Source organism: Dromiciops gliroides, chromosome 4 (genome assembly GCF_019393635.1).
Source record: "Dromiciops gliroides isolate mDroGli1 chromosome 4, mDroGli1.pri, whole genome shotgun sequence".
Classification (NCBI taxonomy): domain Eukaryota; kingdom Metazoa; phylum Chordata; class Mammalia; order Microbiotheria; family Microbiotheriidae; genus Dromiciops; species Dromiciops gliroides.
The window spans coordinates 483,399,400-483,419,134 of NC_057864.1; the positions used below are offsets into that span (position 1 = coordinate 483,399,400).

The 19,735-nt window shown below is 58.3% G+C and overlaps 1 protein-coding gene and 1 non-coding gene across 7 annotated transcripts; both read right to left on the reverse strand.

Annotated features, from left to right (window-relative positions):
* Positions 1 to 8: 8 nt before the first annotated feature.
* EIF4G1 (eukaryotic translation initiation factor 4 gamma 1) lies at positions 9 to 17,834 on the reverse strand. 6 transcript variants are annotated; one of them, XM_044000518.1, is made up of 33 exons: positions 17,688 to 17,834; positions 15,749 to 15,803; positions 15,552 to 15,645; positions 15,204 to 15,290; positions 14,714 to 14,734; positions 14,009 to 14,185; positions 13,714 to 13,813; positions 12,731 to 12,843; positions 11,863 to 11,955; positions 11,619 to 11,685; positions 10,642 to 11,502; positions 10,270 to 10,358; positions 9,996 to 10,182; positions 9,768 to 9,901; positions 9,494 to 9,664; positions 9,205 to 9,393; positions 8,872 to 9,069; positions 8,633 to 8,779; positions 7,789 to 8,025; positions 7,565 to 7,669; positions 7,317 to 7,476; positions 6,901 to 7,001; positions 6,606 to 6,708; positions 6,139 to 6,474; positions 5,916 to 6,034; positions 5,654 to 5,826; positions 5,227 to 5,352; positions 5,030 to 5,111; positions 1,469 to 1,567; positions 1,198 to 1,332; positions 1,037 to 1,118; positions 796 to 936; positions 9 to 618 (listed from the first exon to the last, which is right to left on the reverse strand). In XM_044000518.1, exons 3-33 carry the CDS (start codon positions 15,609 to 15,611, stop codon positions 437 to 439), a joined length of 4,875 nt encoding a protein of 1,624 aa, XP_043856453.1. In that variant the 5' UTR covers positions 15,612 to 15,645; positions 15,749 to 15,803; positions 17,688 to 17,834; the 3' UTR covers positions 9 to 436. The 6 variants fall into 6 exon arrangements, with proteins under 6 accessions (XP_043856453.1, XP_043856452.1, XP_043856455.1 ...); XM_044000517.1 differs by having other exon boundaries at positions 10,270 to 10,361; XM_044000520.1 differs by lacking the exon at positions 14,714 to 14,734.
* On the reverse strand, positions 7,079 to 7,154 carry LOC122727141. Its single transcript, XR_006353092.1, has one exon. It is a non-coding gene; the product is annotated as a small nucleolar RNA SNORD66 (small nucleolar RNA).
* Positions 17,835 to 19,735: the final 1,901 nt, after the last annotated feature.

Below are 19,735 nucleotides of genomic sequence, written 5' to 3' on the forward strand. Positions count from 1 at the left end.
CGTGTAACTTAATTGAATTCATGTTTAATAATTACAGGCACCGTGCCCCCCCTTCCCCCTGCCCAGGCAGTGGCAGAGGAGGTGCGGGGGGCTGGGGCGGAACGCCCCCAGCAGCGAGGACGGCCGTCCCAAAAGTGATTTTCGTAAAATAAAAAAAAGGACCCCAGGGGTAGGCGGTGGTACCCCACCCCCACACCAATTTTTATGACTTTATATATAATATATCTCTATGCCCCTGGGGGGAGGGGCGCCTGGCATCGTCCTGGAGGGGGGGGGCCCAGGCAGCCCCAAGCCATCCTGCCTCATCAGCCACCACTTTATTAGCTCAGACACACACCGCGCTACAGGCGCACGCCGCAGCCCCCCCTGCAGTCTGTGCGGTCTGCGTGTCCATTTGGGTGGCCTGGCCACCCCCGGCCCCTGGCCGGCCCCGCCCTCAGTTGTGGTCAGACTCGTCCTCGGCCTCGCGCAGCCACGTGAAGAAGGCAGTGACGGACTTGAGGGCCACACCCTTGCCCTGCTGCTCGGCGGGGTCCTTGCTGCTCTCCCAGCTGTAGAAGGCCTCCTCTTTGACCACATCCTCATCGTAGAGTGCGTCGAAGAACATGCGTAGTAGGTCTGCAGGGAGGGAAAGACCCCTGTGACACAGGTGCCAAGGATGAGTCTCACTACCCAGCCTCCCCTGATGGACAAGAGGCCGGAGACCCAAGAGTCACTGTGGCCAGAGACAGGAGGGGGACTGACGGGGAGAGAAAGAGGTTTTCACGGCCACCCGGCCTGGACCCTGGCCCTTACTGGCTGGCTGCTCCAGGGTGACCACGAGTGCCTGAAGTGCATAGAGCGCCTGCAGCTCCTTCTGCTCATCGTTCACGTATGTCTGTAGAAGCTTCGCTCGGGCCTTCAGCACGGCCACATCCACCCGCAGTGGGGACTCGACTGGGAAGGAAGACAGTAAACTCAGAGAGGCCCGCCTCCAGCCCTGAAGACCTCCACAAGGACCAGCACCCCCCACACGAGAGAGCCCCCCAACCCTTACAAATGATGGCTGAATAGCAAACGGTGCTCATGAGTGCACGGACCAACGTGTTGGAAGCCACCTGCTGCTCGCTTAGGTTGGCCTGCAGAGAGAGCACAGGATGAATGGCTGTGAGCAAGCCTGGCCTGCAGCCCAGGCCTCCCCCTGGGCCCTCTCCCCACCTCTATCCAGTCATAGATTCGCTGGTTGCTGGGGCTCTCCTTAAGCAGTTTCTTCAGCTGCTGGCTCAGCTCCTCAGGGGACAGCTCTCGCCGGCTCGGGGGTTCCGATTCCTCTCCCAGCGTGTATTGTACTTTCTGAGACCAACCAAGAGTTCAAGGTTCAGGTGACAGGGGACAGGCAGAAACCAAACAAGATAAGGATGAAGGACTTAGCCAGCACTGCTGCAGCACTGAGAGGCCTTGAGTCCAAGTGAAGAAGCCCTGCCCCTACCTGCTCAGTGACAAAGGCGCAGATGTCCTGGTCCTCAGGTAAGAATTCCTTCCAGCTGAGTCCAGCCTCTCGCCACAGCACCCCGACCTTTTTGTGACCCTGGAAAAAAGGCAAGAGCCCTTCAGCACCCCTCGTGCTTGCTACCTCACAAGCCAAGACCATTCTGGGGGGCTCAGGTGGCCTAAGCCCATGCCTCCTCCTTAAGAACTCCCCCCAACTGGACTGAAACCGGGCAGCTGCTGAGCTTAGACCAACCCATCACACCTTACACTAAGAGAAGTTCCAAAGGAATGTGAACTATATAGAAGGTATGGGAAGAATTCATAAAGAGAATTACGGAAGATAAAAAACAAGTTCGTCTAATGGGAAATTAAAACAAAAAAATGAATCTAATGAATTAAACAATTTAGAAGGAAAATCTACAACAAATTTCTCGGATAAAAGGTCTCATCCAGAATGGATACAAATGAATAAGACTAAGAGGCCTTCCCCAAATGGGCAGTTCCTACAAACAGGCAATTCTCAAGGAAAGAAATCCAATCCATGGGGCAGCTAGATGGTGCAGTGGATAGAGCACCGGCCCTGGAGTCAGGAGGACCTGAGTTCAAATCCGGTCTCAGACACTTAACACTTACTAGCTGTGTGACCCTGGGCAAGTCACTTAACCCCAACTGCCTCACTAAGAAAAAAAGAAAAGAAAGAAATCCAATCCATCAGCAATCACTTGAAAATAATTCTCTAAATCACCACTAATTTTTCAAATGCAAATTAAAAAGCACCTATGGGATTCAAAATGTCAAAGACAATCAAAGTGGCCAATTTTTAAAAGGAATAGCTGGGAGAACAAAGAGGCCCTAACTGGACTGCTGGTGTGGTTGGGAGCTGGTTGGTCTAGCCACTCTGGAAAGCAATCTAAATAGGCCCACAACACCACATAAAAAACCAGAGGAATTTAGTGCTGGATAAATGCAAAGGTCCCAGCTTTTAGGGTAAGAAATAGAGCTGTTTGATAAAAGAGTTTGGCAGAAACTAGGTACAGACCAACATCTCACTGTATATCAAGATATGGTCAAAATGGGAAAATTTAGACATAAAAGGGAATGTCAGGAGCAAAGTAGGGAGCGTGGAATAGCTAACCTATCAGATCTATGGAGAGGGGAAGAATTTAGATAGAGCATTACAAAATGTAAAGCCGATCATTCTGATTACACAACATTTAAAACCAGTGAAGCCAAGATTAGAAGGAAAGCAGAGAGGGGCAGTTAGGTGGCACAGTGGATAAAGCACCGGCCCTGGATTCAGGAGGACCTGAGTTCAAATCCGGCCTCAGACACTTGATACTAGCTGTGTGACCCTGGGCAAGTCACTTAACCCTCATTGCCTTGCCCCCCAAAACAAAAAAGGAAAACAGAAAACTGGAGCAATGATTTTTACAGCCACCATCTCCAATAAAGGCCTCATCTCCCAAATATGTAGGGAACTGAGTCAAATTGATAATAGTATGTCATTCCCCAATTGAGAAATGGTCAAAGGACATAAACTAGCAGGTTTCAGAAGAACTCTAAGCTGTCTAGTCATTAAAAAATGCTCTAAATCTCTACTAGGGAAATGCAAATGAAAACAACTCTGAGGTACCACCTCACACCTATTGGCTAATAACAGAAATGGCAAATGATAAATGTTGGAGGGGATGTGGGAAAAATGGGACACTAAAGCACTGTTGGTGGAGTTGTGAACTGACCCAACCATTCTGGAGAGCAATCTGCAACTACACCCAAAGGACTATAAAACTGGGCATATGCTTTGACCCAGCCACTGGTAGGTGTGAACTCCAAAGAGCTCAAAGAAAAAGGACCTATTTGTACAAAAATATTTATAGTAATTCTTTTTGTGGTGGCAAAAAATAAGAAATTGAGGGGATGCCCAACTATTGAGGAATGGCTGAACAAACTCTGGTATATGTACTATTATGCTATGAGAAATGACAAGCAGGATGATTTCAGAAAAACCTGGGAAGACTTAATGTGCTTACCATCTCAGGGAAGGGGGAGGGAGGTATAGAATTTAGAACTCAGAACTTAAGGGAAAATGCCACTGGAGCAGAGTTTTGAAGGAAATAAGGAATTCTACCCAAGAGGCCCAAGGCAGGGAAGAGCCCATATACATGTGGTGAGATGGGAGGTGGAATGCTGTGGTTGAAGAACACTAAGGCCAAATGGCTGGAACAGAAGGGGAATCGTGTATAATAAGGCTGGCTGCAAAGGTGTGATGGTGAGGCCAAGCTGTGAAGGGCTTTAAAAAGCCAGGACCTCAGGACAGCTAGGTGGCGCAATGGATAAAACGTTGGCCCTGGATTCAGGAGGACCGGAGTTCAAATCAAGCCTCAGACACTTGACACTTACAAGCTGTGTGACCCTATGCAAGTCACTTAACCCTTACTGTCCCACCAAAAAAAAAAAAAAGCCAGGACTTCCCATCTCCCATTTCACCCTAGAAAGTCCCTGCAGACTGTTGCATAAGGGAATGACAAAGCTAAACCCTCGATTTGGGAAAATCACTGGAAGTTTTGCAAAGAATGGATAGGAGGGGGCAGCTGGGTGGCCCAGTGGATAGAGCACCCGATCTGGATTCAGAAGGACCTGAAGGACCTGAGTTCAAATCCAGCCTCACACACTTAACACTTACTAGCTGTGTGACCCTGGGCAAATCACTTAACCCCAATTGCCTCACAAAAAAAAAAACAAAAACAAAACAAAAAAACAAGAATGGATAGGAGGGGGCGGCTGGGTGGCCCAGTGGATAGAGCACCCGATCTGGAGTCAGGAGTACCTGAGTTCAAATCCGGCCTCAGACACTTAACACTTACTAGCTGTGTGACCCTGGGCAAGTCACTTAACCCCTATTGCCCTGTCAAAAAAAAAAAAGAAAAAGAAAAAGAAAAAGAATGAATGGGAGATGGGTGAGCTTGGGAGACGGGTGAGCTTGCGAGAGGAAGGGAGAATGACTGAGGCAGCAAGCCTGGGTGCCTGAGAAGATGGTGCTACTGTTGACAGAGGAAAATGTTCTAAGCTCCAGTTCTGGTCGTGCTGGCTGAGATACCAACAGAAAGAACATACCATCTGAAACATCCGCCAGGCAGATGGAAACATGCACAGGGGATGCAGGAGAGCCAGGGCCCAGGACAGAGTTGGGCCATGGCCCTCTGAGAAGGGAAGGGAAGGGAAGGGAAGGGAAGTGGGGAAGATGGACACTGAGCAGCAAGAGAAGTGCTGTCCCTCCCTCCTCCTTTCGGGACCACTCCCTGGTGAGCTTTCTCCTACTTAAGCTTGTCCCAATTGCTGATCACAGGCCTGAGGTGATCATTCTAATTGTGGGGAGAAGAGGACAACCAGGAATCCATCAGACCACCCCTGCCCATCTGCCCTCTGACCCCACGATGTGCCCCATAGCATGGGGGGATGAATGAAGGAGACAGCAATGCGGGCCCACATGAAGAGAGGGGAGTCAGTCTAACTGCCAGGGGGTCTGTCCTTGCCCCTGACCCCAGGGCTCCCTACTCACCACACTTTTGCACAGGAGTCCCAGGATCTCCAGCAGCAGGGGAGAAGCTTTGCCTAGGGGTTTCAGTGGCTTCGATATTTCCCTGTGGGGACAGAGAAAGCCAGCCCTTGGGTCACTTCACCACCTCACCAAAAGACAGGCCTAAGTCTGGCGGATTACTCTGAGTGAGCTGAAAAGCACCAAGGACAATTAATTACCTGAAAAACTCCCCCATGGGCACCCCACCTTCTCGAAGGATGGGCGTCACCAGTTCTGCCAAGTACAGCCACACGTGGGGGATGTCAATCTCCATGTCTTCTGCCACTTCCAAGATCTCATGGAGCCTGCAAAGACCAGAGGTGAGGACCCAGGGGCTCCACCCGGGGGGAGCCAGCCACACCCATCCATCCATCCATCCATCCATCCATCCATCCATCCATCCATCCATCCATCCATCCATCCATCCATCCATCCATCACTACCTGTGGTGGCTGCCCCCGGACCCTTGACCCCAACAGAAGCCCATGAGATGGGACTATAACCTGCCAGGGAAGCCAGCAGACCTTGCTCTGGGGACCTCTTGTGCCAAAGGCTCCCTACATGCTAGGTGGAGCCCATGGAGGGAGGGTCCGAGGGTTGGCTTACCCTTGATAATATTGGGTGGTAGAGAGGTGGCCAGCACAGAGAAGCTGGTGCAATAACTGGCCCATGTGCTCCCGGGCAATGGTGCTGCGCTCCAGGGTCGACTCGATGCCGTTCCGAACAAAAATGAAAAGCAGCGACGGGGAGGCGAGTTCCTGCACACACTGTACCGCTTCCTGGAGGAATGAAGGGGTGGTCAAGTGGGGCCCCTGGCAGTGTTGCTGCCCTCTTCCTGGCGGCCCCTCCCTGCCCACTCACACCTCACCTTCATGTCATTGAGATGCAGGAACTCCTCAATGATGGCTTTTGACTTCTTCTCTAGCTCTTCTTCGGACAACACGGCCTTGGCGGGGCCAGCGGGGGCTGTGGCGCCCTCCCGTTTCACTGCAGAGAGGAGGAGGTAGAGGCCCCCGACTTAGCCTGGCATCCCCTTCTTCTCAGCCCCTCTGTGGGCAGGCCCCCACGGCTGTCCCAGTTCACCCCCTTACCTGCATCCCGACTGCGGTCCCGCTCCTCCGTCAGGCTGGCCGCTTTACGTAGACCCTCTGGTTGGAGAGGCCGCTCTCGGCTCCGCTCCTCCACTTCCTTGCTGAAGCTGCGCTTGGGGATCTGGGCCCGAGCTCGGTCCAGGCGGTCCCCACGCTCCCCTCCCCGCTCACTACGCTCCAGACGATCCCCTCGATCTCCAGCTTTCTCACCGCGCTCCCGGCTCAGACTGCTCCTTTGTACTACACGCCGTGTATCTGTGCTCTCTGGGGGAGCTGCCTGTTGAAGGGCTGAGAAGCGGTTCAAGGTGCTGGTAGATGGCCGGGCTGTCTCTGAAGCTGGGGAGAAAAGAGCCTAGAAATGCAAACTCCTGCCTTTCTGGTCCCGGGACCCCCTTCTCATTTCAAAGAGTACTTGGTTGGTACCAGGCCTCACTGCTGAGTGCCACCCCCCCCCCCACTGCTCCTACCTGAGTCTGAGGGCTTGGCTCCCATGCCCCCACTGCTGCCTTTGCCCCAGCTCAGGCGTCCCCCAGGGGCAAAGAGCTGGTTGTTGGAGTCGATGGATCCAGGCTAAGGGATTCCAAACAGGAGAACAGAATCACAGGTCTGTGGTGGTCCAGCCCCTGCCCTCTGAGAGCCAACCCCATTCCAACTTTTTCAAGTACAAGGATCTAAAATCATGAGGTGAGAAGACCAAGCCAGCCCCCTCCCCTCCCCCAACTCAGCGACAACATCCATTCTCTTCATTCTGTGGTTTCCAACCTTAGTGATCTTGGTGAGTCGGGAGGTATCAATGGGTCTGCTGCCTTTGCTGATAGGAACGGTATTCCAGCCTCCATCGTCCACAATCAGGCCCCCTCGGCCTAGGAAGAGGGCAGCAATTAACACTAGCACAGACTCCCCATCGGCCTTGGCCCAAGGTCCTCAAGCAGCACCGCCTCTCCTCAGAACCTCAGCTCCATCACAGGGTGTCAGTGGCCCAGACACATGGCCCTAACAAGAGGTCATCACTGGAGAGTCCTACTCCTCCAGTCCCCACCCAATCCTCCTTCGACCACCAGACCTTCATGTACGGGAAGGCCAGGGAGAGTGGAACGGATGCCCCTCTGTTCTCCTATCTCGGTCCCCCCAGCCGGTAGACCAAAGGAAGCCAGCATCACCCCGTCTCATAGACTCACTGCCCGGGGGAGGCCCTGGAGGGCCCCGGCGCTTGTCCCCGCCCTTGGCCATGAGCTGCTGGACTTTGATATGCTCTCGATGTTCCTCCATCTCAGCCTCCTTGTGAATCTGGTCGATGGTCTTGGGGCCCTGGTCTCCCCGGCGCGGCACCCAGTTGCTCTACAAGGACAAGGTGAAGAACAGCTCAGGCTCGAGAGGGGCCATGGTCAGCAGCGGGAAATGCGTTTGGGGAGCCGGGGATGCTTACTTTTCGGAGATCTAACACGTCCTGCAGCATGAACCGTATTCTTGATGAAGTCTTCTTTTCCTTGATGATCTTTTCCATTTGGTTGAAATACTGATCCATGCGGGGCTGGAAGATTAGGCGACAGAACCCTCAGAAGGGAGGGCAGGGCAGGGGAGGTGCCCGAGGCCTCGCCTGTCCCCCAGCCCGCCTCTCCACCCCTTGGTCCCCGGGGGAGAGCTCCTCACCTTGGCCTTCTCAAAGTCGAGGTCTTTGCCGATGGTGGTAAGCAGCCGACAGAGACACTCCAGGGACTCCTCGTCGTGGTTCTTCAGCAGCTTGACCACACAGTCGTGCATGATGGCCTCTGTCAGCATCTTCAGCTTAAACAGCTCCCCGATGAACTTGATGTTGCCCAGGGAGCGTCTGCGGGCGACGTCACGCGCCTCTTCCAGTTCCTCCTTCAGACGGCCCCGCTCCTCAGCCTGGGAGCCACAGGGGAGGGGCACAGAGGGTCAGCTGGGTCTCGGGGGAATCAAAGGAGCAAGCCTGGCCCCCCTCCCTCTGAGCTCTGCACACACAGGGAGGGGCATTTACGAAGAGGTCAATGGCTCAATGGGACAGACAAAGCCAGTTCTCTAGCGGGGAGAAGGCCTCTATGCGAATGTACAGACCCAGGAACTGCAAGCTAAGAGAGTGACTGAAGGAAAGAATGCCAGAGGAAGGACCACCCAGGCCAAGAATGGCTTGCCGAGGGGGCACAGGAAGTAATGCCCTTTGCTTGGAGCCCAGAATATGTGAAGGAAAAGAACGTGAGCAAAGCAGCAGAAGATAGCTCAGAGCCCAAGTATGGAAAGTCCCAGCTGCCGAGCCAAGTCTGGAATGTCTTTGGAAGGCGATGGAAACCTGCCCAAGACTCTGGAGGACTCAGGTGCTGGTGCTGGCAATCAGCTGCGAAGGGGCACTGGGTGCCAGGGGTGGTCCTGGGGGTGCACCTCAAGGGGAAGCCCAGGCGGCCTCGCATTCTCAGCCCACCTGCCCCAGGCCCGCCCGCCCACCCGCGCCCGCCCCAGGCCCGCTCGCCGCTCGCACCGTAGCAGCCTCATCCATCTCCTTCTGCTTTTTCTCAAACACTTCGTCATCATCTTTGTCCTTCTCAAACTCCTTCTGGCACCTGTTGAGCAGCAGTTTCCGGAAGTTGACTGTGACCGTGGGCTTGTCCGTGGTGGGCACCTTCAGCTGTGTGGGGGGGGGGGGAAGAGGAGGCATCAGAAGGGGAAAACTGGGCTCGGAGACAGGGGTAGGGGCGTGGTGTCGGGCAAGGCACTGACCCCCATGAGGCAGCGGCACATGTTGGCGTAGGCCACCGAGAAGTTTGGCTCCGAGATGGCCTTCTCGAAGATAAGGTCAATGACCCCCTTGAGACGCTCCTCCGTGTCTATGGCCAGTTGCTGCACCTGCTTCATCAGCTGCTGGAACATCTGGGGCGTCAGCTTGTTCAGAATGGAGCGCACCCTTCGGAACAGGTCCTGGAGGGGGAGGGGAACAAAGCGCCCAGAGTGAGGCTCTGCAGTGAGGGCAGAGGGTCCTGCATGAGGTCAGGGCCTGGAGAGGGAGAGGAAGCTGCCATGCCATGCCCACGCCACACCCCAGGCCCTCTGCACCTGGGTCTTGCTGCCATCGGCATCTTCCTCTCCCCGGTCCTTTTCCGTAGGGCCACGCTTGCTACTGGGCTTCCAGGCCTTCTCGGCTTTGTTAAGCTTCACATCCTCGCTGAGCAACACCGTGGCAATGATCTTTCTTGGCTCCTTCCGAAGGCCCTGCTGGGAGCGCCGGGGGCCAAGGCCGGCCGGCTAAAGGGGATCCGGATGAGACAGGCCAAGTGAGGTCACGGCCAAAGCCTGGTGCCTGCCTCCATTTCCCCAACCCACCCGACCTGGCGTTCCCACTCACCGGTCCCCGGGGAAGCTCACTGCCTGGTCCCCCACCAGGTCCTCCCCTTGGTGGGCCTCGATTGCTGAGGTTGGGCCGACCCAGGTTGGCAAAAGACGGGGTGAAGTCGGGGCCGGAATTCATGATCGTCAGTCGGGTGGGGTCTAGTGGCCGCAGAGGGGTCTTGTTTGCCTGACCACAGGAGGGGAGCTCTCAGTGGCAGCAGAGGCCACCCACAGGCACCCTGGGCGACTCCTCCCCAAGCGGCCCGAGCCCACCCTCTGGCCACACCCACCTTGTCCAGCACCACGTCGCTGATGTGAGGCAGGCCCTCTGGCTTCTGCATGCTGGCAGAAATGAACTGGAAGCCAAGCAGGAACTCACGGTCATAGCGCTTCTTCTCCTCGGGATTCAGAGGTTTCCACTGGTCTGAGAAGAGGGAGGAGCACAGGGGGGCTCTGAGAGGTGCCCGGCCCGCTGCCTCTGGCCTCCTGGCCCCCCTGCAGGCCACCCCGACACTCACCTGACTTGTACTGGTACTTCTGGTCCCCGGGCTGGATGTTCTCGGCATCGTCCATTTTGTCTTCCTTCTCCTCCCAGGTCTCGTCGGCTTCCTCGGGTCTGGGGCTCCGTGGGCTGCCCTCGGGCTCTGGGGTGGGCGCAGATGCCGGTGGGGACTGCCTCTCCAACTCGGGAGCACCCTCGTTCCCCTGTGGAGACGGGATGCTGGGCTCTAGGGCTGCCCCAGATCCCTGCCCCAGGGCCCAGGGGCCCCTCCTCACCCCCTCCCCACCCACCTCCTTGAAGGCATCCAGCAGATCGCCCACAGTCTCCTTCTTATTCAGTTCCTTGATCCTCCGTCTCCTCTTTGGCACAGATATCGCCACTGCTAAAGGAGGACCAAAGACCAGAATGCTTTAGAAGCCCCCCCCTTCCAAGAACAGTCCAGTATCCTTGGACCAGTGCCAAGGCCTCCGGCCTCATTTCTCCTCAAACCCTTGGCTCCATCACGAGGGTTCGGCTGCCCAAGCCCACCTGTGCTCTGGGCCCCACCTCTCCCCTCGGGGCAGCTCGGGGCCCCCTCCCCTCCCAGAACCTCTTCCACAGAGGGTGTTCCACACAGAACAAGCTGAGTCCGTGAACGGCTACCCCACCCCTCTACCCCTCACCTTGGGTGGCTGTCTCGTCAAGGCTCTGGGGAAGGGGGGCTGGGGTGGGGGTGGTCTCAGGGGGCAACGATTCCTCTCCTCCCTTCTCCCCTTCAGTCTCCCCTTCCTCCTCGTCCTCCTCCTCCTCCTCCTCCTCCTCCTTCTCTAGCTCTTCCTCCTGGGCAGGAGGTGCGGCAGGTGGCCCGGGAAGTTCGACAGGGAGGGTGGGGAGTGCTGGCGCCGGTGCTGGCGCCACCGCCGCCACCGCCGCCGCCTCCTCCGCTGGCTCCTGGGGCTCAGCAATAGGGCTCAGGTCCGTGGTAGGGGAAGAGGGGGCCCCGTTGGGCAGCTCCTCAGGCTGGGCCGTAGGGGCCGCTGTGAACTCCTGGGGACAGGCTGGGGGGGGTGACGGCACAGGGGCCGCTTCAGCCTGGCCCACCTCTGGCTGGGCCTCGGGCTCCTCCGTGGGGGCCATGCCGTTGGGCTCAGCAGAGAGCTCGGTGTCCGCGGGCTGCTGAAGGCCGGGAGCCTGGGCAGTGGCGGGCTCAGGGGCTGGCGGAGGACTAGTCACTTCTGCCTCGGGGGAAGGTCCCGGGGAGGCACAGGGCTGTTTCAGATTGAGAGCAGGGCAGGGCAATTCTAGGGCTTCGTGGGCAGCGGGGGCGGGCTCCTCGACGGTCATCTGCACAATCACAGTGCTTGTCAGCGCGTCCTCGGTGATGGGCAGGACCGAGAGGCCCGGCTCAGGCCCTGGTTGTAAAACTGGAGGTGGTGGTGATGGGGCTGGGGAAGGAGAGGATGGCTGGGATGGAGATTCGGAGGGGCTGTGCTCTGGGCCAAGCCCCGGCCGGCCCCCAGTGCTTGCTCCCTGAGGCCGGTCATCTGTAAGAGAGGAAAGAACAAATGCTCACGGTTTGCTGCCACCACCATCCCCATGCTGCCCGTTCACAAACCTGTCCTCATTCTACCTCCCGTCGGTGCCAGCAGAGGCCACTCACCTGGGCGGACGATGACGGCAACCTGGGGAGTCTCCCCGTTAGCCTGAGGCTCCAGACCTCCTCCTGTCTGTGGGAAGCACCAGGTCAGCCTGCAGTCCTGAGTGAGCACCTCCCCTCGCCACGCTACTCCCCCTCGCCCTTCCCCCTCCCCAGGCTCACTGAGCCTTCGGCCCCTGCCGAGGACATCTGGGGGAAAGCTGGAGGATATCAAAATGGGAATTGGGGTGGTGCCACCCGTCAGTACCTGGGGAGGAGTGGGGGTGGAGGAGGTCCGGGCCCCAGACATGATCTCCTCTGTGATATCCTTCCCTCCCTGGTTGGGATCTCGGATCCGAATCTGGGAAAAGGGTGTAAGCTGAGTGGGGAGCAGGGGGAGCCCACTTCTCCTCCCTGCCCCCACTCCACCCCTCCCCCACTAGGAAACAGGTAGGGAGATAGCACTCAGCCCCTGAATTCCACTGCTGACCCAAGCACCCTGCTCCTAGAGTCGCAGCCCCCGCCCCCCGAGACCCTCGACCTCACAGAGTGCCCAGTGCATCACAATGCCCCCCCTCACTGCTGCCCCCCAATGCTCTAAGCCAACAACAGACTCCTCCCTCCTCCCACCTTAGGGACTCAGATCCAGGCCTCAAACAGCCCAATTCTGGCCAAGGATTGCCTGAGCTCTGGGCAGGGCCCAGGCTCCAAGGGGCGGAGCCACAGTGACTCAGCGGCTTCCCCAGCCCTGGCACCCCATTCTGGGCACCACGCCCAGGGCTGGAGGACCAAGCAGAGGCGGAGGCTAGCGAGAGCTTCCAGGACAGGGGGGTGGGGGTGGGGGCACACAACACATGACAAATCATTCCCAACAAACAAGAACTGGCCCCGAACCCCCAAGAACCCAGGTCCCTTAGGCCTCCCCAACCTCCCCCCAGGCTCTGCACCCCTAATCCTCAAAGCTTAGCATTCATTACCAAGCTTTCAAACTCTGAGGGCCCCTCCCCTTGCCCCCTCCCCTCCCAGCTGGAACCCTTCTCCCAGAATCCCCCCTGCTCCGGGCCACAATGCCCCAGCTCCCACCTGACCTTGTCTCCTTCCCAGATCACCAACTCTCCCTCACTGCTGTGGCTCACCGTCTTTCGTTCTCTCTTGGGAGCTATCTGGGGTGGCTGGTTCATCATGACTGGGGCGGGGGCCACACCGGGTGGAAACTGCTGCACGCCCTGGGCTGGGTAGTAGGCACCGGCTTTGCAGAAGGGGCCAGGGAGGGGACGGGGAGGACAAGGAGCAATGGCAGCGTCAGGACCCTACCATGTCCACACACCCGCCCTCTTTTGCACCCCTTCGGCCCCCAGAATCCTGCTTTCCCCACACAGGAGAAGAGGGGAGGGGAGCCAGGGCCTCTGCCCCTTGCTCCGCCCCCCACCCCCAGGGAACTCGGCGTCTACAGAAGCCGGGGAACCAGTCTGAGCTGCGTTTACAAGAATTCCTGACACATACCTCTCAGTGGAAGGCACCCCCCCACACACACATTTACACAGACACACACCCCCCCACAATCATCCAGGCCCTAACCCTAGGTCAGAGATCCCAGAATATCAACAAAGGACTCCCGTGTGGGCTGCCCTTTGCTTCTTCCTACCCAGGGAGCGAAGACAATGTGTGCTAGAAGACCAGAGATCACTGACTGAAGACTCCAATTTTGGGGCACCCCTACCCCTCCATGGTTCCCATTTCCACCTGGCTCTAAGGCCTTTGGGTAGAGGTGTAGATATTGTGGACAGGGAACAGGAAGCAGCAGCCCAGCCTGGGCTAAGAGTCAGTTTGGCCACCCTAGGTAGGCAGGCGGGGGGGGGGGGGCCTTCCCAAAGAGCTGCCAAATGGGAACCAACCATCCAATGCCTAAGCTCCCAAACGCCCCCCAGCACATGGGCCCCGGGGCCTAGGCTGGCAGCTCCTGCTTTAATACTCCCTGCCCTGGGAGACAGTGGGATAAAGTCTACTCCCTCCCACCCCCCTACGTTAAACATTAAGCACCCACCCGGTATTAATCCCATCACTGACACCAACACCAGAGGCTTGAGCTTGCTCCCACCCCCTCCCCCTGCTTGCTTACCGTAGGTCCCAAATTCAGTGGGGCTCGCTCCAGGATAGAAGCTGGGGGCTCCTGGCTGCACTGGATACTGCTGGGTCGGGACAACATATGTGGAGCGGCCCTAGGGGAGGAAGGGAGCAAGTGGCAATGAGTACCTGGTCACGTGCTTGGGCCAGACACCTTAGCCTAGAGACCTGGAGGAGAGGGACCGGGCACGAAGCGGGAGTGGAGGGGGGGCGGGGGGGGGGGTAATCAAGATCCGGCAAGTGTTTCAGGTCCCCCTTCCGGGGATAAGAGAGATCCCTCCCTCCCTCACCTGTCCGGGGATGTAGTAGGCGCCTTGGGAAGCCGAGTAGGAGATCTGGGAGGGGATCATCATCACTTGGGAACCCGCAGGGTAGACGTGGGCAGCCGGGCCAGGCCTGGTGGGGGCTGCACTCTGCACTCGGGAGGCCGCACTACTTGGGGGCTGAGCCCGGCTTGGATAGAAATGCTGGGAAGGTGAGGAAGGAAAAGGAACGCACGGGTTTACAGCTAGCCCCCACAGCCGAACTGAAATCGGGCTGCTGCGGGTGGGCTACGCTAACGCTAACCAGCCGTCGGCTCCCTCACTCGCCAGGCTTTCCCATCATCTCCAGCCTCTCTACAATGCTCTCTCACTCCCAGAGAACCATGCACTCCATATGGTAGCATAAAAAGGACCCCTCTCATACAAAAGCGGCCCTGCCTTCCCTGACCTTCCAGGCAACAGATAGACCAGCATGCACTGCTCTGCCTCCCTGCCCCACCCCCCCAAGACACTAGGGAGGTGGCTTTTGACATGCAGGGCTCTCTCCCTTCCACAGACCAAAGGTTCTGTGAAACTAAGCCCCCTCAACATGCACTACTATACTGGCCCCCCTTCCCCCACCCCGGGGGGACAGGAGGCTATCTCCCCACCATCCCCCCGGACCCTGTCCTTGCTGCCCTGCCCATGACTGGGAGACCAGGCTACGGTCCAGGATCAGGCAAGAGGCATTACCTGCAGAGACCTGAATCCTCCCTGAGAGCACATGGGGACAGGAAAGAAGAGAATTATCCCCCAGGTGGCCAGGGACGGAGTGAGCAGAATAGGGAAAGAAGCATCCCTTCTTAGGAGGAAAGAAGCAGGGAAGGGGAGAAAAAATGGGGCTCCTCTCCCCCACGGGCTAGAGTGGCAACAAGGGACAATGACCAGAGCTACTGCGACCACCAGAAGAGAGGAGACAGAAAAGATGTAAGCTCCATTAGGGCCACCCCAGGTGCACTGCTCCCAGCTCTGTGGGGCTCCCCGTTAGGGTCACCCCCATAACCTAGGCGTGTCTCCTGTGGGCACTCATTATCAAATAATGCACTGAAAAAGAGGAAGGGGACACAGGAGAACAAGGATTGGAAGAGATCAGAGTCAGGTGCAAGGAGCCAGGCCCTGACCACTACTCTCCTGGGCCTTCCCCAGCCCCCCGAGGCCCAGCTGCCTCCCCACAGACCCTCACCTGGCGGGGCTGAGAAGGCGTGTTCATTTGGGTCGCTGGTGGCGGGTTAAACACCACCGGTGCTGTCTGCCCCGGGGGGAACGCCGGCTGAAGAGGGGGAGACCAGAATTCAGCAAGAGGAGAAACTGAGGGAAAGGGAGACCATTGCGGGGAGACCAAAGTGGGTCAAGAGAAGTGAGCTAAGGGCGGAGCGGGAGGGGGGGCCCAGCAAGTTCCCCCAGAGCCAGGAGGCCATCGCCCCCTCCCTCCCAAAGACTCCCACTCTGCCCCCATCTAGGAGGTGGGGGTGGGGAATCGGACAGACTTGTCTTCCCCTCCCCCCCAGCCTTTTTCTACACTCCCCCATACCTGGGGGAGTCCAGGGGATGGGGCAGGTGGGGGGCCTGTGGGCTGTGGAGCTTTGTTCATTTCATTTGGTGCCACATCAGGGTCCCCCCAGCACCTGTGAAGAGAGGCGGGGGGAGGGGTTCAAAGAGAGGCTCCAGAGAGCGCTCCCACCTTCACAGGTTTCCAGCCTGTATCAGCCCCAACTGCCCTCCACTCACCCCCTCAGGCAACAAATCCACGCTGTGGCCTATAGGCTCTGGGCATCCAAGGGGCCTAGGATTAGAAGGGGAGGGGGAATCAGCCTGGCTCCAGGAGCCCAAGACCAACCGGACCAGAAAGGCCAGGTCTCTTTGGCACCAAGTCCCAGGAACAAAAAAAGGGACACCCCCCCCTTCCCACCAAACACACACACACACACACACACACACACACACACACACGCACGCACGAGCGCGCGCGCGCGCGCACACACACACACACCCAGGGGACAGTGTCAGAGACACACCAAGATAAATGATTTTTGCCCAAGAAAGCACGTGAAGGACAAAGTGCCAAAGGAATCCTCCGGGGAAGGCAGATGGGGCCCAGCTGGCCCCAGCCAGGGTCTGAATCCAGTGGGTGGGTGAGTGGAGGTCCCGAATCCAGCTCTTGGGGGTGGAGGGCTGAGGGAAAGCAGCTCAGGGCCCAGAACCACAGCTGACACTGGCCCCTGCTCTGGGGGAAGAGGGAGCCGGAAGGGGAGGCCCTGGGGCCAGGACAGGGAAGGAGGGAGGTTCCTCCAGGGAGAAGCCCTCAGGACACACTAGTCCTAGGAAAAGGAAGGAGAGGAAGGAGGGATCTTAGAGAGCAAAGAGAAGTGGGGGAGAGAGCGCAGGTTCACAGTGACCAGCACACAGTAGGTGCTAAACAGGATATGCTTCCTCTTATCATGATGGGGGGTGGGGGGGAAGTGGGAGAAATGCCTGGCACACAGTAAGAACTGAACAGGCAATGCTTGATCTTACAGAGCAAAGATGGAGGCTGGCCCTAGTGCCTGGCACACAGTAGGTCCTAAACAGAAATGGCTTCCTCTTGCAGAACAGAGATAATGGGGGGAAAGTGGGCCACAGTGCCTGGCACACAGTAGGGGCTGAAGAGGCAGTGCTTGATCTTACAGAGCAAAGATGTTGGGGGAGGGAGAAGGGCCCATGCCCAGCACACTGTAGGTGCTAAATAGCAGCAGTTTCTTACAGAGCAATGAGGAGGGGAGGGCCACAGTGCCTGGTACACAGTAGGAGCTTTAGAGACAGTGCTGGATCTTACAGAGCAAAGGAGATGCAAGGAAGGGCCCCAATGCCTGGCACATAATAGGTGCTAACTAGGAAAGGCTTCTTACAGAACAGAGAGAACACGGGGAAGAAGGGGTTCCAGGTCGTGGCACACAGTAGGGGCTGTACAGGCAGTGCTTGATCTTACACAGCAAAGATGGGGGGTAGGGCCCAAGTGCCTGACACACAGTAGGTGCTAAGTAGGAAACGCTGCTTGTAACAGAGCAGGGGAAGGAGAGAGGGAGCCGTAGAGCCCGGCACACAGTAGGTCCTGATAGGAAGGTTGGGGGAGAGGGCGACCAGGCCCGCACCCGAGGAAGGGGGGGGGGAACGACCGGGCCCACAGCCGGGCCCAGGGAGGAGGAGGAGGACGGGGGCAGCGGGGGAGGGAGCGAGCCCGGCCGGCTGAGCCGGGCACAGAGGACATGTGACGGACGAGCCGGGGTCGGCCCGGGCCTGCGCCCGAGGCCGGCCCGGGCTCCTCCCTCCCGGGGCGGCGGCGGCACCAGGGAACAACGTGTCACTTCCCGCCCCACAGCCCGCCCGGCCCGGGCCCCGCGCTCAGCAGGCCCGGCTCCCGGCTCCCGACCCCGGCCCCGGCCCCGCGCTCAGCCCGGCCAGGCGGGCAGCCGGCACACGTGGGCAGGCAGACGCCCGGCCGGGCGCCGGGGCCGGGCCGGGCAGAGAGCGGGGCCGGGCCGGGCCGGGCCGGGAGGGAGGGCGGGCGGCGGGGCGGGGCCGGGCCGGACCGAGCCCGGCGGCGGCGGGGTCCGGCGGGCGGCCCCGGGCCGGATGGCGGCGGATGCCGGGGGGAGGGGGCCCGGCTCGGGCCCGGACATGGCGCCGTTACCTTCAGTCTCCTTCAGTCCGCGCGGCCGAGCCCCACGCAGCCGCACAGGCGCCGTCCACGACCATTTCCGGCTCCCGCACACCGCTCCGGCTCCGCCGCCGCCTCTTCCCCGAGGCGCAGGCGCAGGCGCAGGCGCAGGCGCGACCCGGTCCGCCACGTGACTGCCGCGGCGCAGGGGGCAGGGTGGCGCCGGCCAGGGCTGGGGCCGCCCGCGGCGTGCGTCGTCATCGCCGTCACGCCGCCGTCCCACCGCTGCCGCAGCGGAGAGTCATCCCCCGCCCCCACGCGCTGGGGCCTTTGCGATCACGTGGATCGTGCCGGGCAGCCAGAAGCTCCCCTCTCACTGCCCCGCATTCCTCAGGCCCGGGCTGGTGGATAGAGAGACGAGAGGGGGCGGGGCGGCGGTGGTTCTGAGCCCTCAAGCCCGGATCACCCCCTACTCCTACCCCGGGGTGCCGGGAGAGGGCGATCCCGGGCCGCGGCGGAAAAGCACCCCCCCCATGAGCAAACCCCGTGCAGCTCTGGGCCGTCGTCCCCCGTCCCCCGTCCGTCAGAGGAGGAAGTTGGACCCGCAGACCTGCGAAGGCCCTAGTGAGCTCCTTTGGGTCGCCCCCGGCCGGGCCTTTGGGCATCACGGCCCTGCCCCTCCCCCTCCCCCAGGTCACAAGATCCGGAAACAGCGGATGGACCGAATGTCTGGGATTGAGAACAAAGGGCTCCGAGAAGAGATGGCTGCGAGAAACCTTCGGAAAAGCCCCGGCCAAAGACGGGAGCCATCCGCCCGTCCCACGGGCCGACCTGTTGAGTAAAACTTGGCCCTGGCCCTAGGCTCCCAGGGCCCGCTCCAACTCAGCCCCGTGTCCACCGCTCTGCCTCCGGCCCTTAGGAAATTCACGCCTCTAGAATGGAAACTTCCCGAGGGCAGACCCTGGATCGGGTTTTATCAGTGCAAATGACAGGAAAGGAGAGGCCTTGTGATGGTGCCTTGATTTTCGAAGAGGACCAGTGACAGCACTGCGGGGCTGCACCCGCCTCCATCCAGCCGGGCAGCGGAAACTAGCCATACATGCCCACTGCCCCATTCAAATGGGAGCTTCTTGAGGACAGGGACTGCATTGAGTCCGGTGCTGCACACGCAGTAGGCACCGAAGCGCCTCATCCTCATCCTTTATCTGTAGTGGGTTGCTGAATGTTGGATTGGAAGGGTGGCAAAAATTATTTTAGTGTTAAGGTTGGTCAGAGGTAAGATAATAACAAAATACAAGGGAAGGGGTGAGAGAAGGGCAGGGCAGTTAGGTGACCCAGTGGACAGAACACAGGGCCTGGAGTTAGTAAGACTTCATGAATTCAAATCCATCCTCAGATATGTAGTCACTTAACTTTGTTTGCCTCAGTTTCCTCATCTGTCAACAAGCTGGAAAAGGAAATGACAAACCACTCCATTATCTTTGCCAAGAAAGCCCCAAATGGAGTCACAGAGTTGGACACAACTGAAATGACTCCACAATAGGGAAGGCCAACTTCTGAGAAGTTATGTCAGGAACACCCCTTACTGGGAAGAGAATGAGGTTGTTCAGGGCATGAACCCCAAAGGCTTACTCTTATGGAAGTAGCTGAGTTCAGAGTAGGGTTGGACTGAAATGGGACTTCCAGGATACACTGTCCAACAGTGACCAATAGAAATGGACATGGGGCAGCTAAGCTTGTGGCTTGTCTGGTCTCATTCTTTCCTTCAGAAGTCAATTTTAACTTTCCTAACATATAACCTACACAAAACACAGCAGGGAACCAGGAAGTTAGGAGAAAGAGCAGGGAGGTGAGGGACCACAGATATAGAATGTAGCACATTGTGTCCAATACAAGTCCAGTCAATTTTGCTGAGCTCATGCTTAATTTGTTACAGGGCAAGGCTGACTTGCACCACAGGGAGCAAAGGCAAAAGCTATCAATAAGACTTTGAGAGCTCTTTTAAAAACGTGAAAGAAAAAGGCCTCTGTGTAGCTGCAGCTCTCCCAATATGCCCCATTAAAGCACACACACATGCCTAA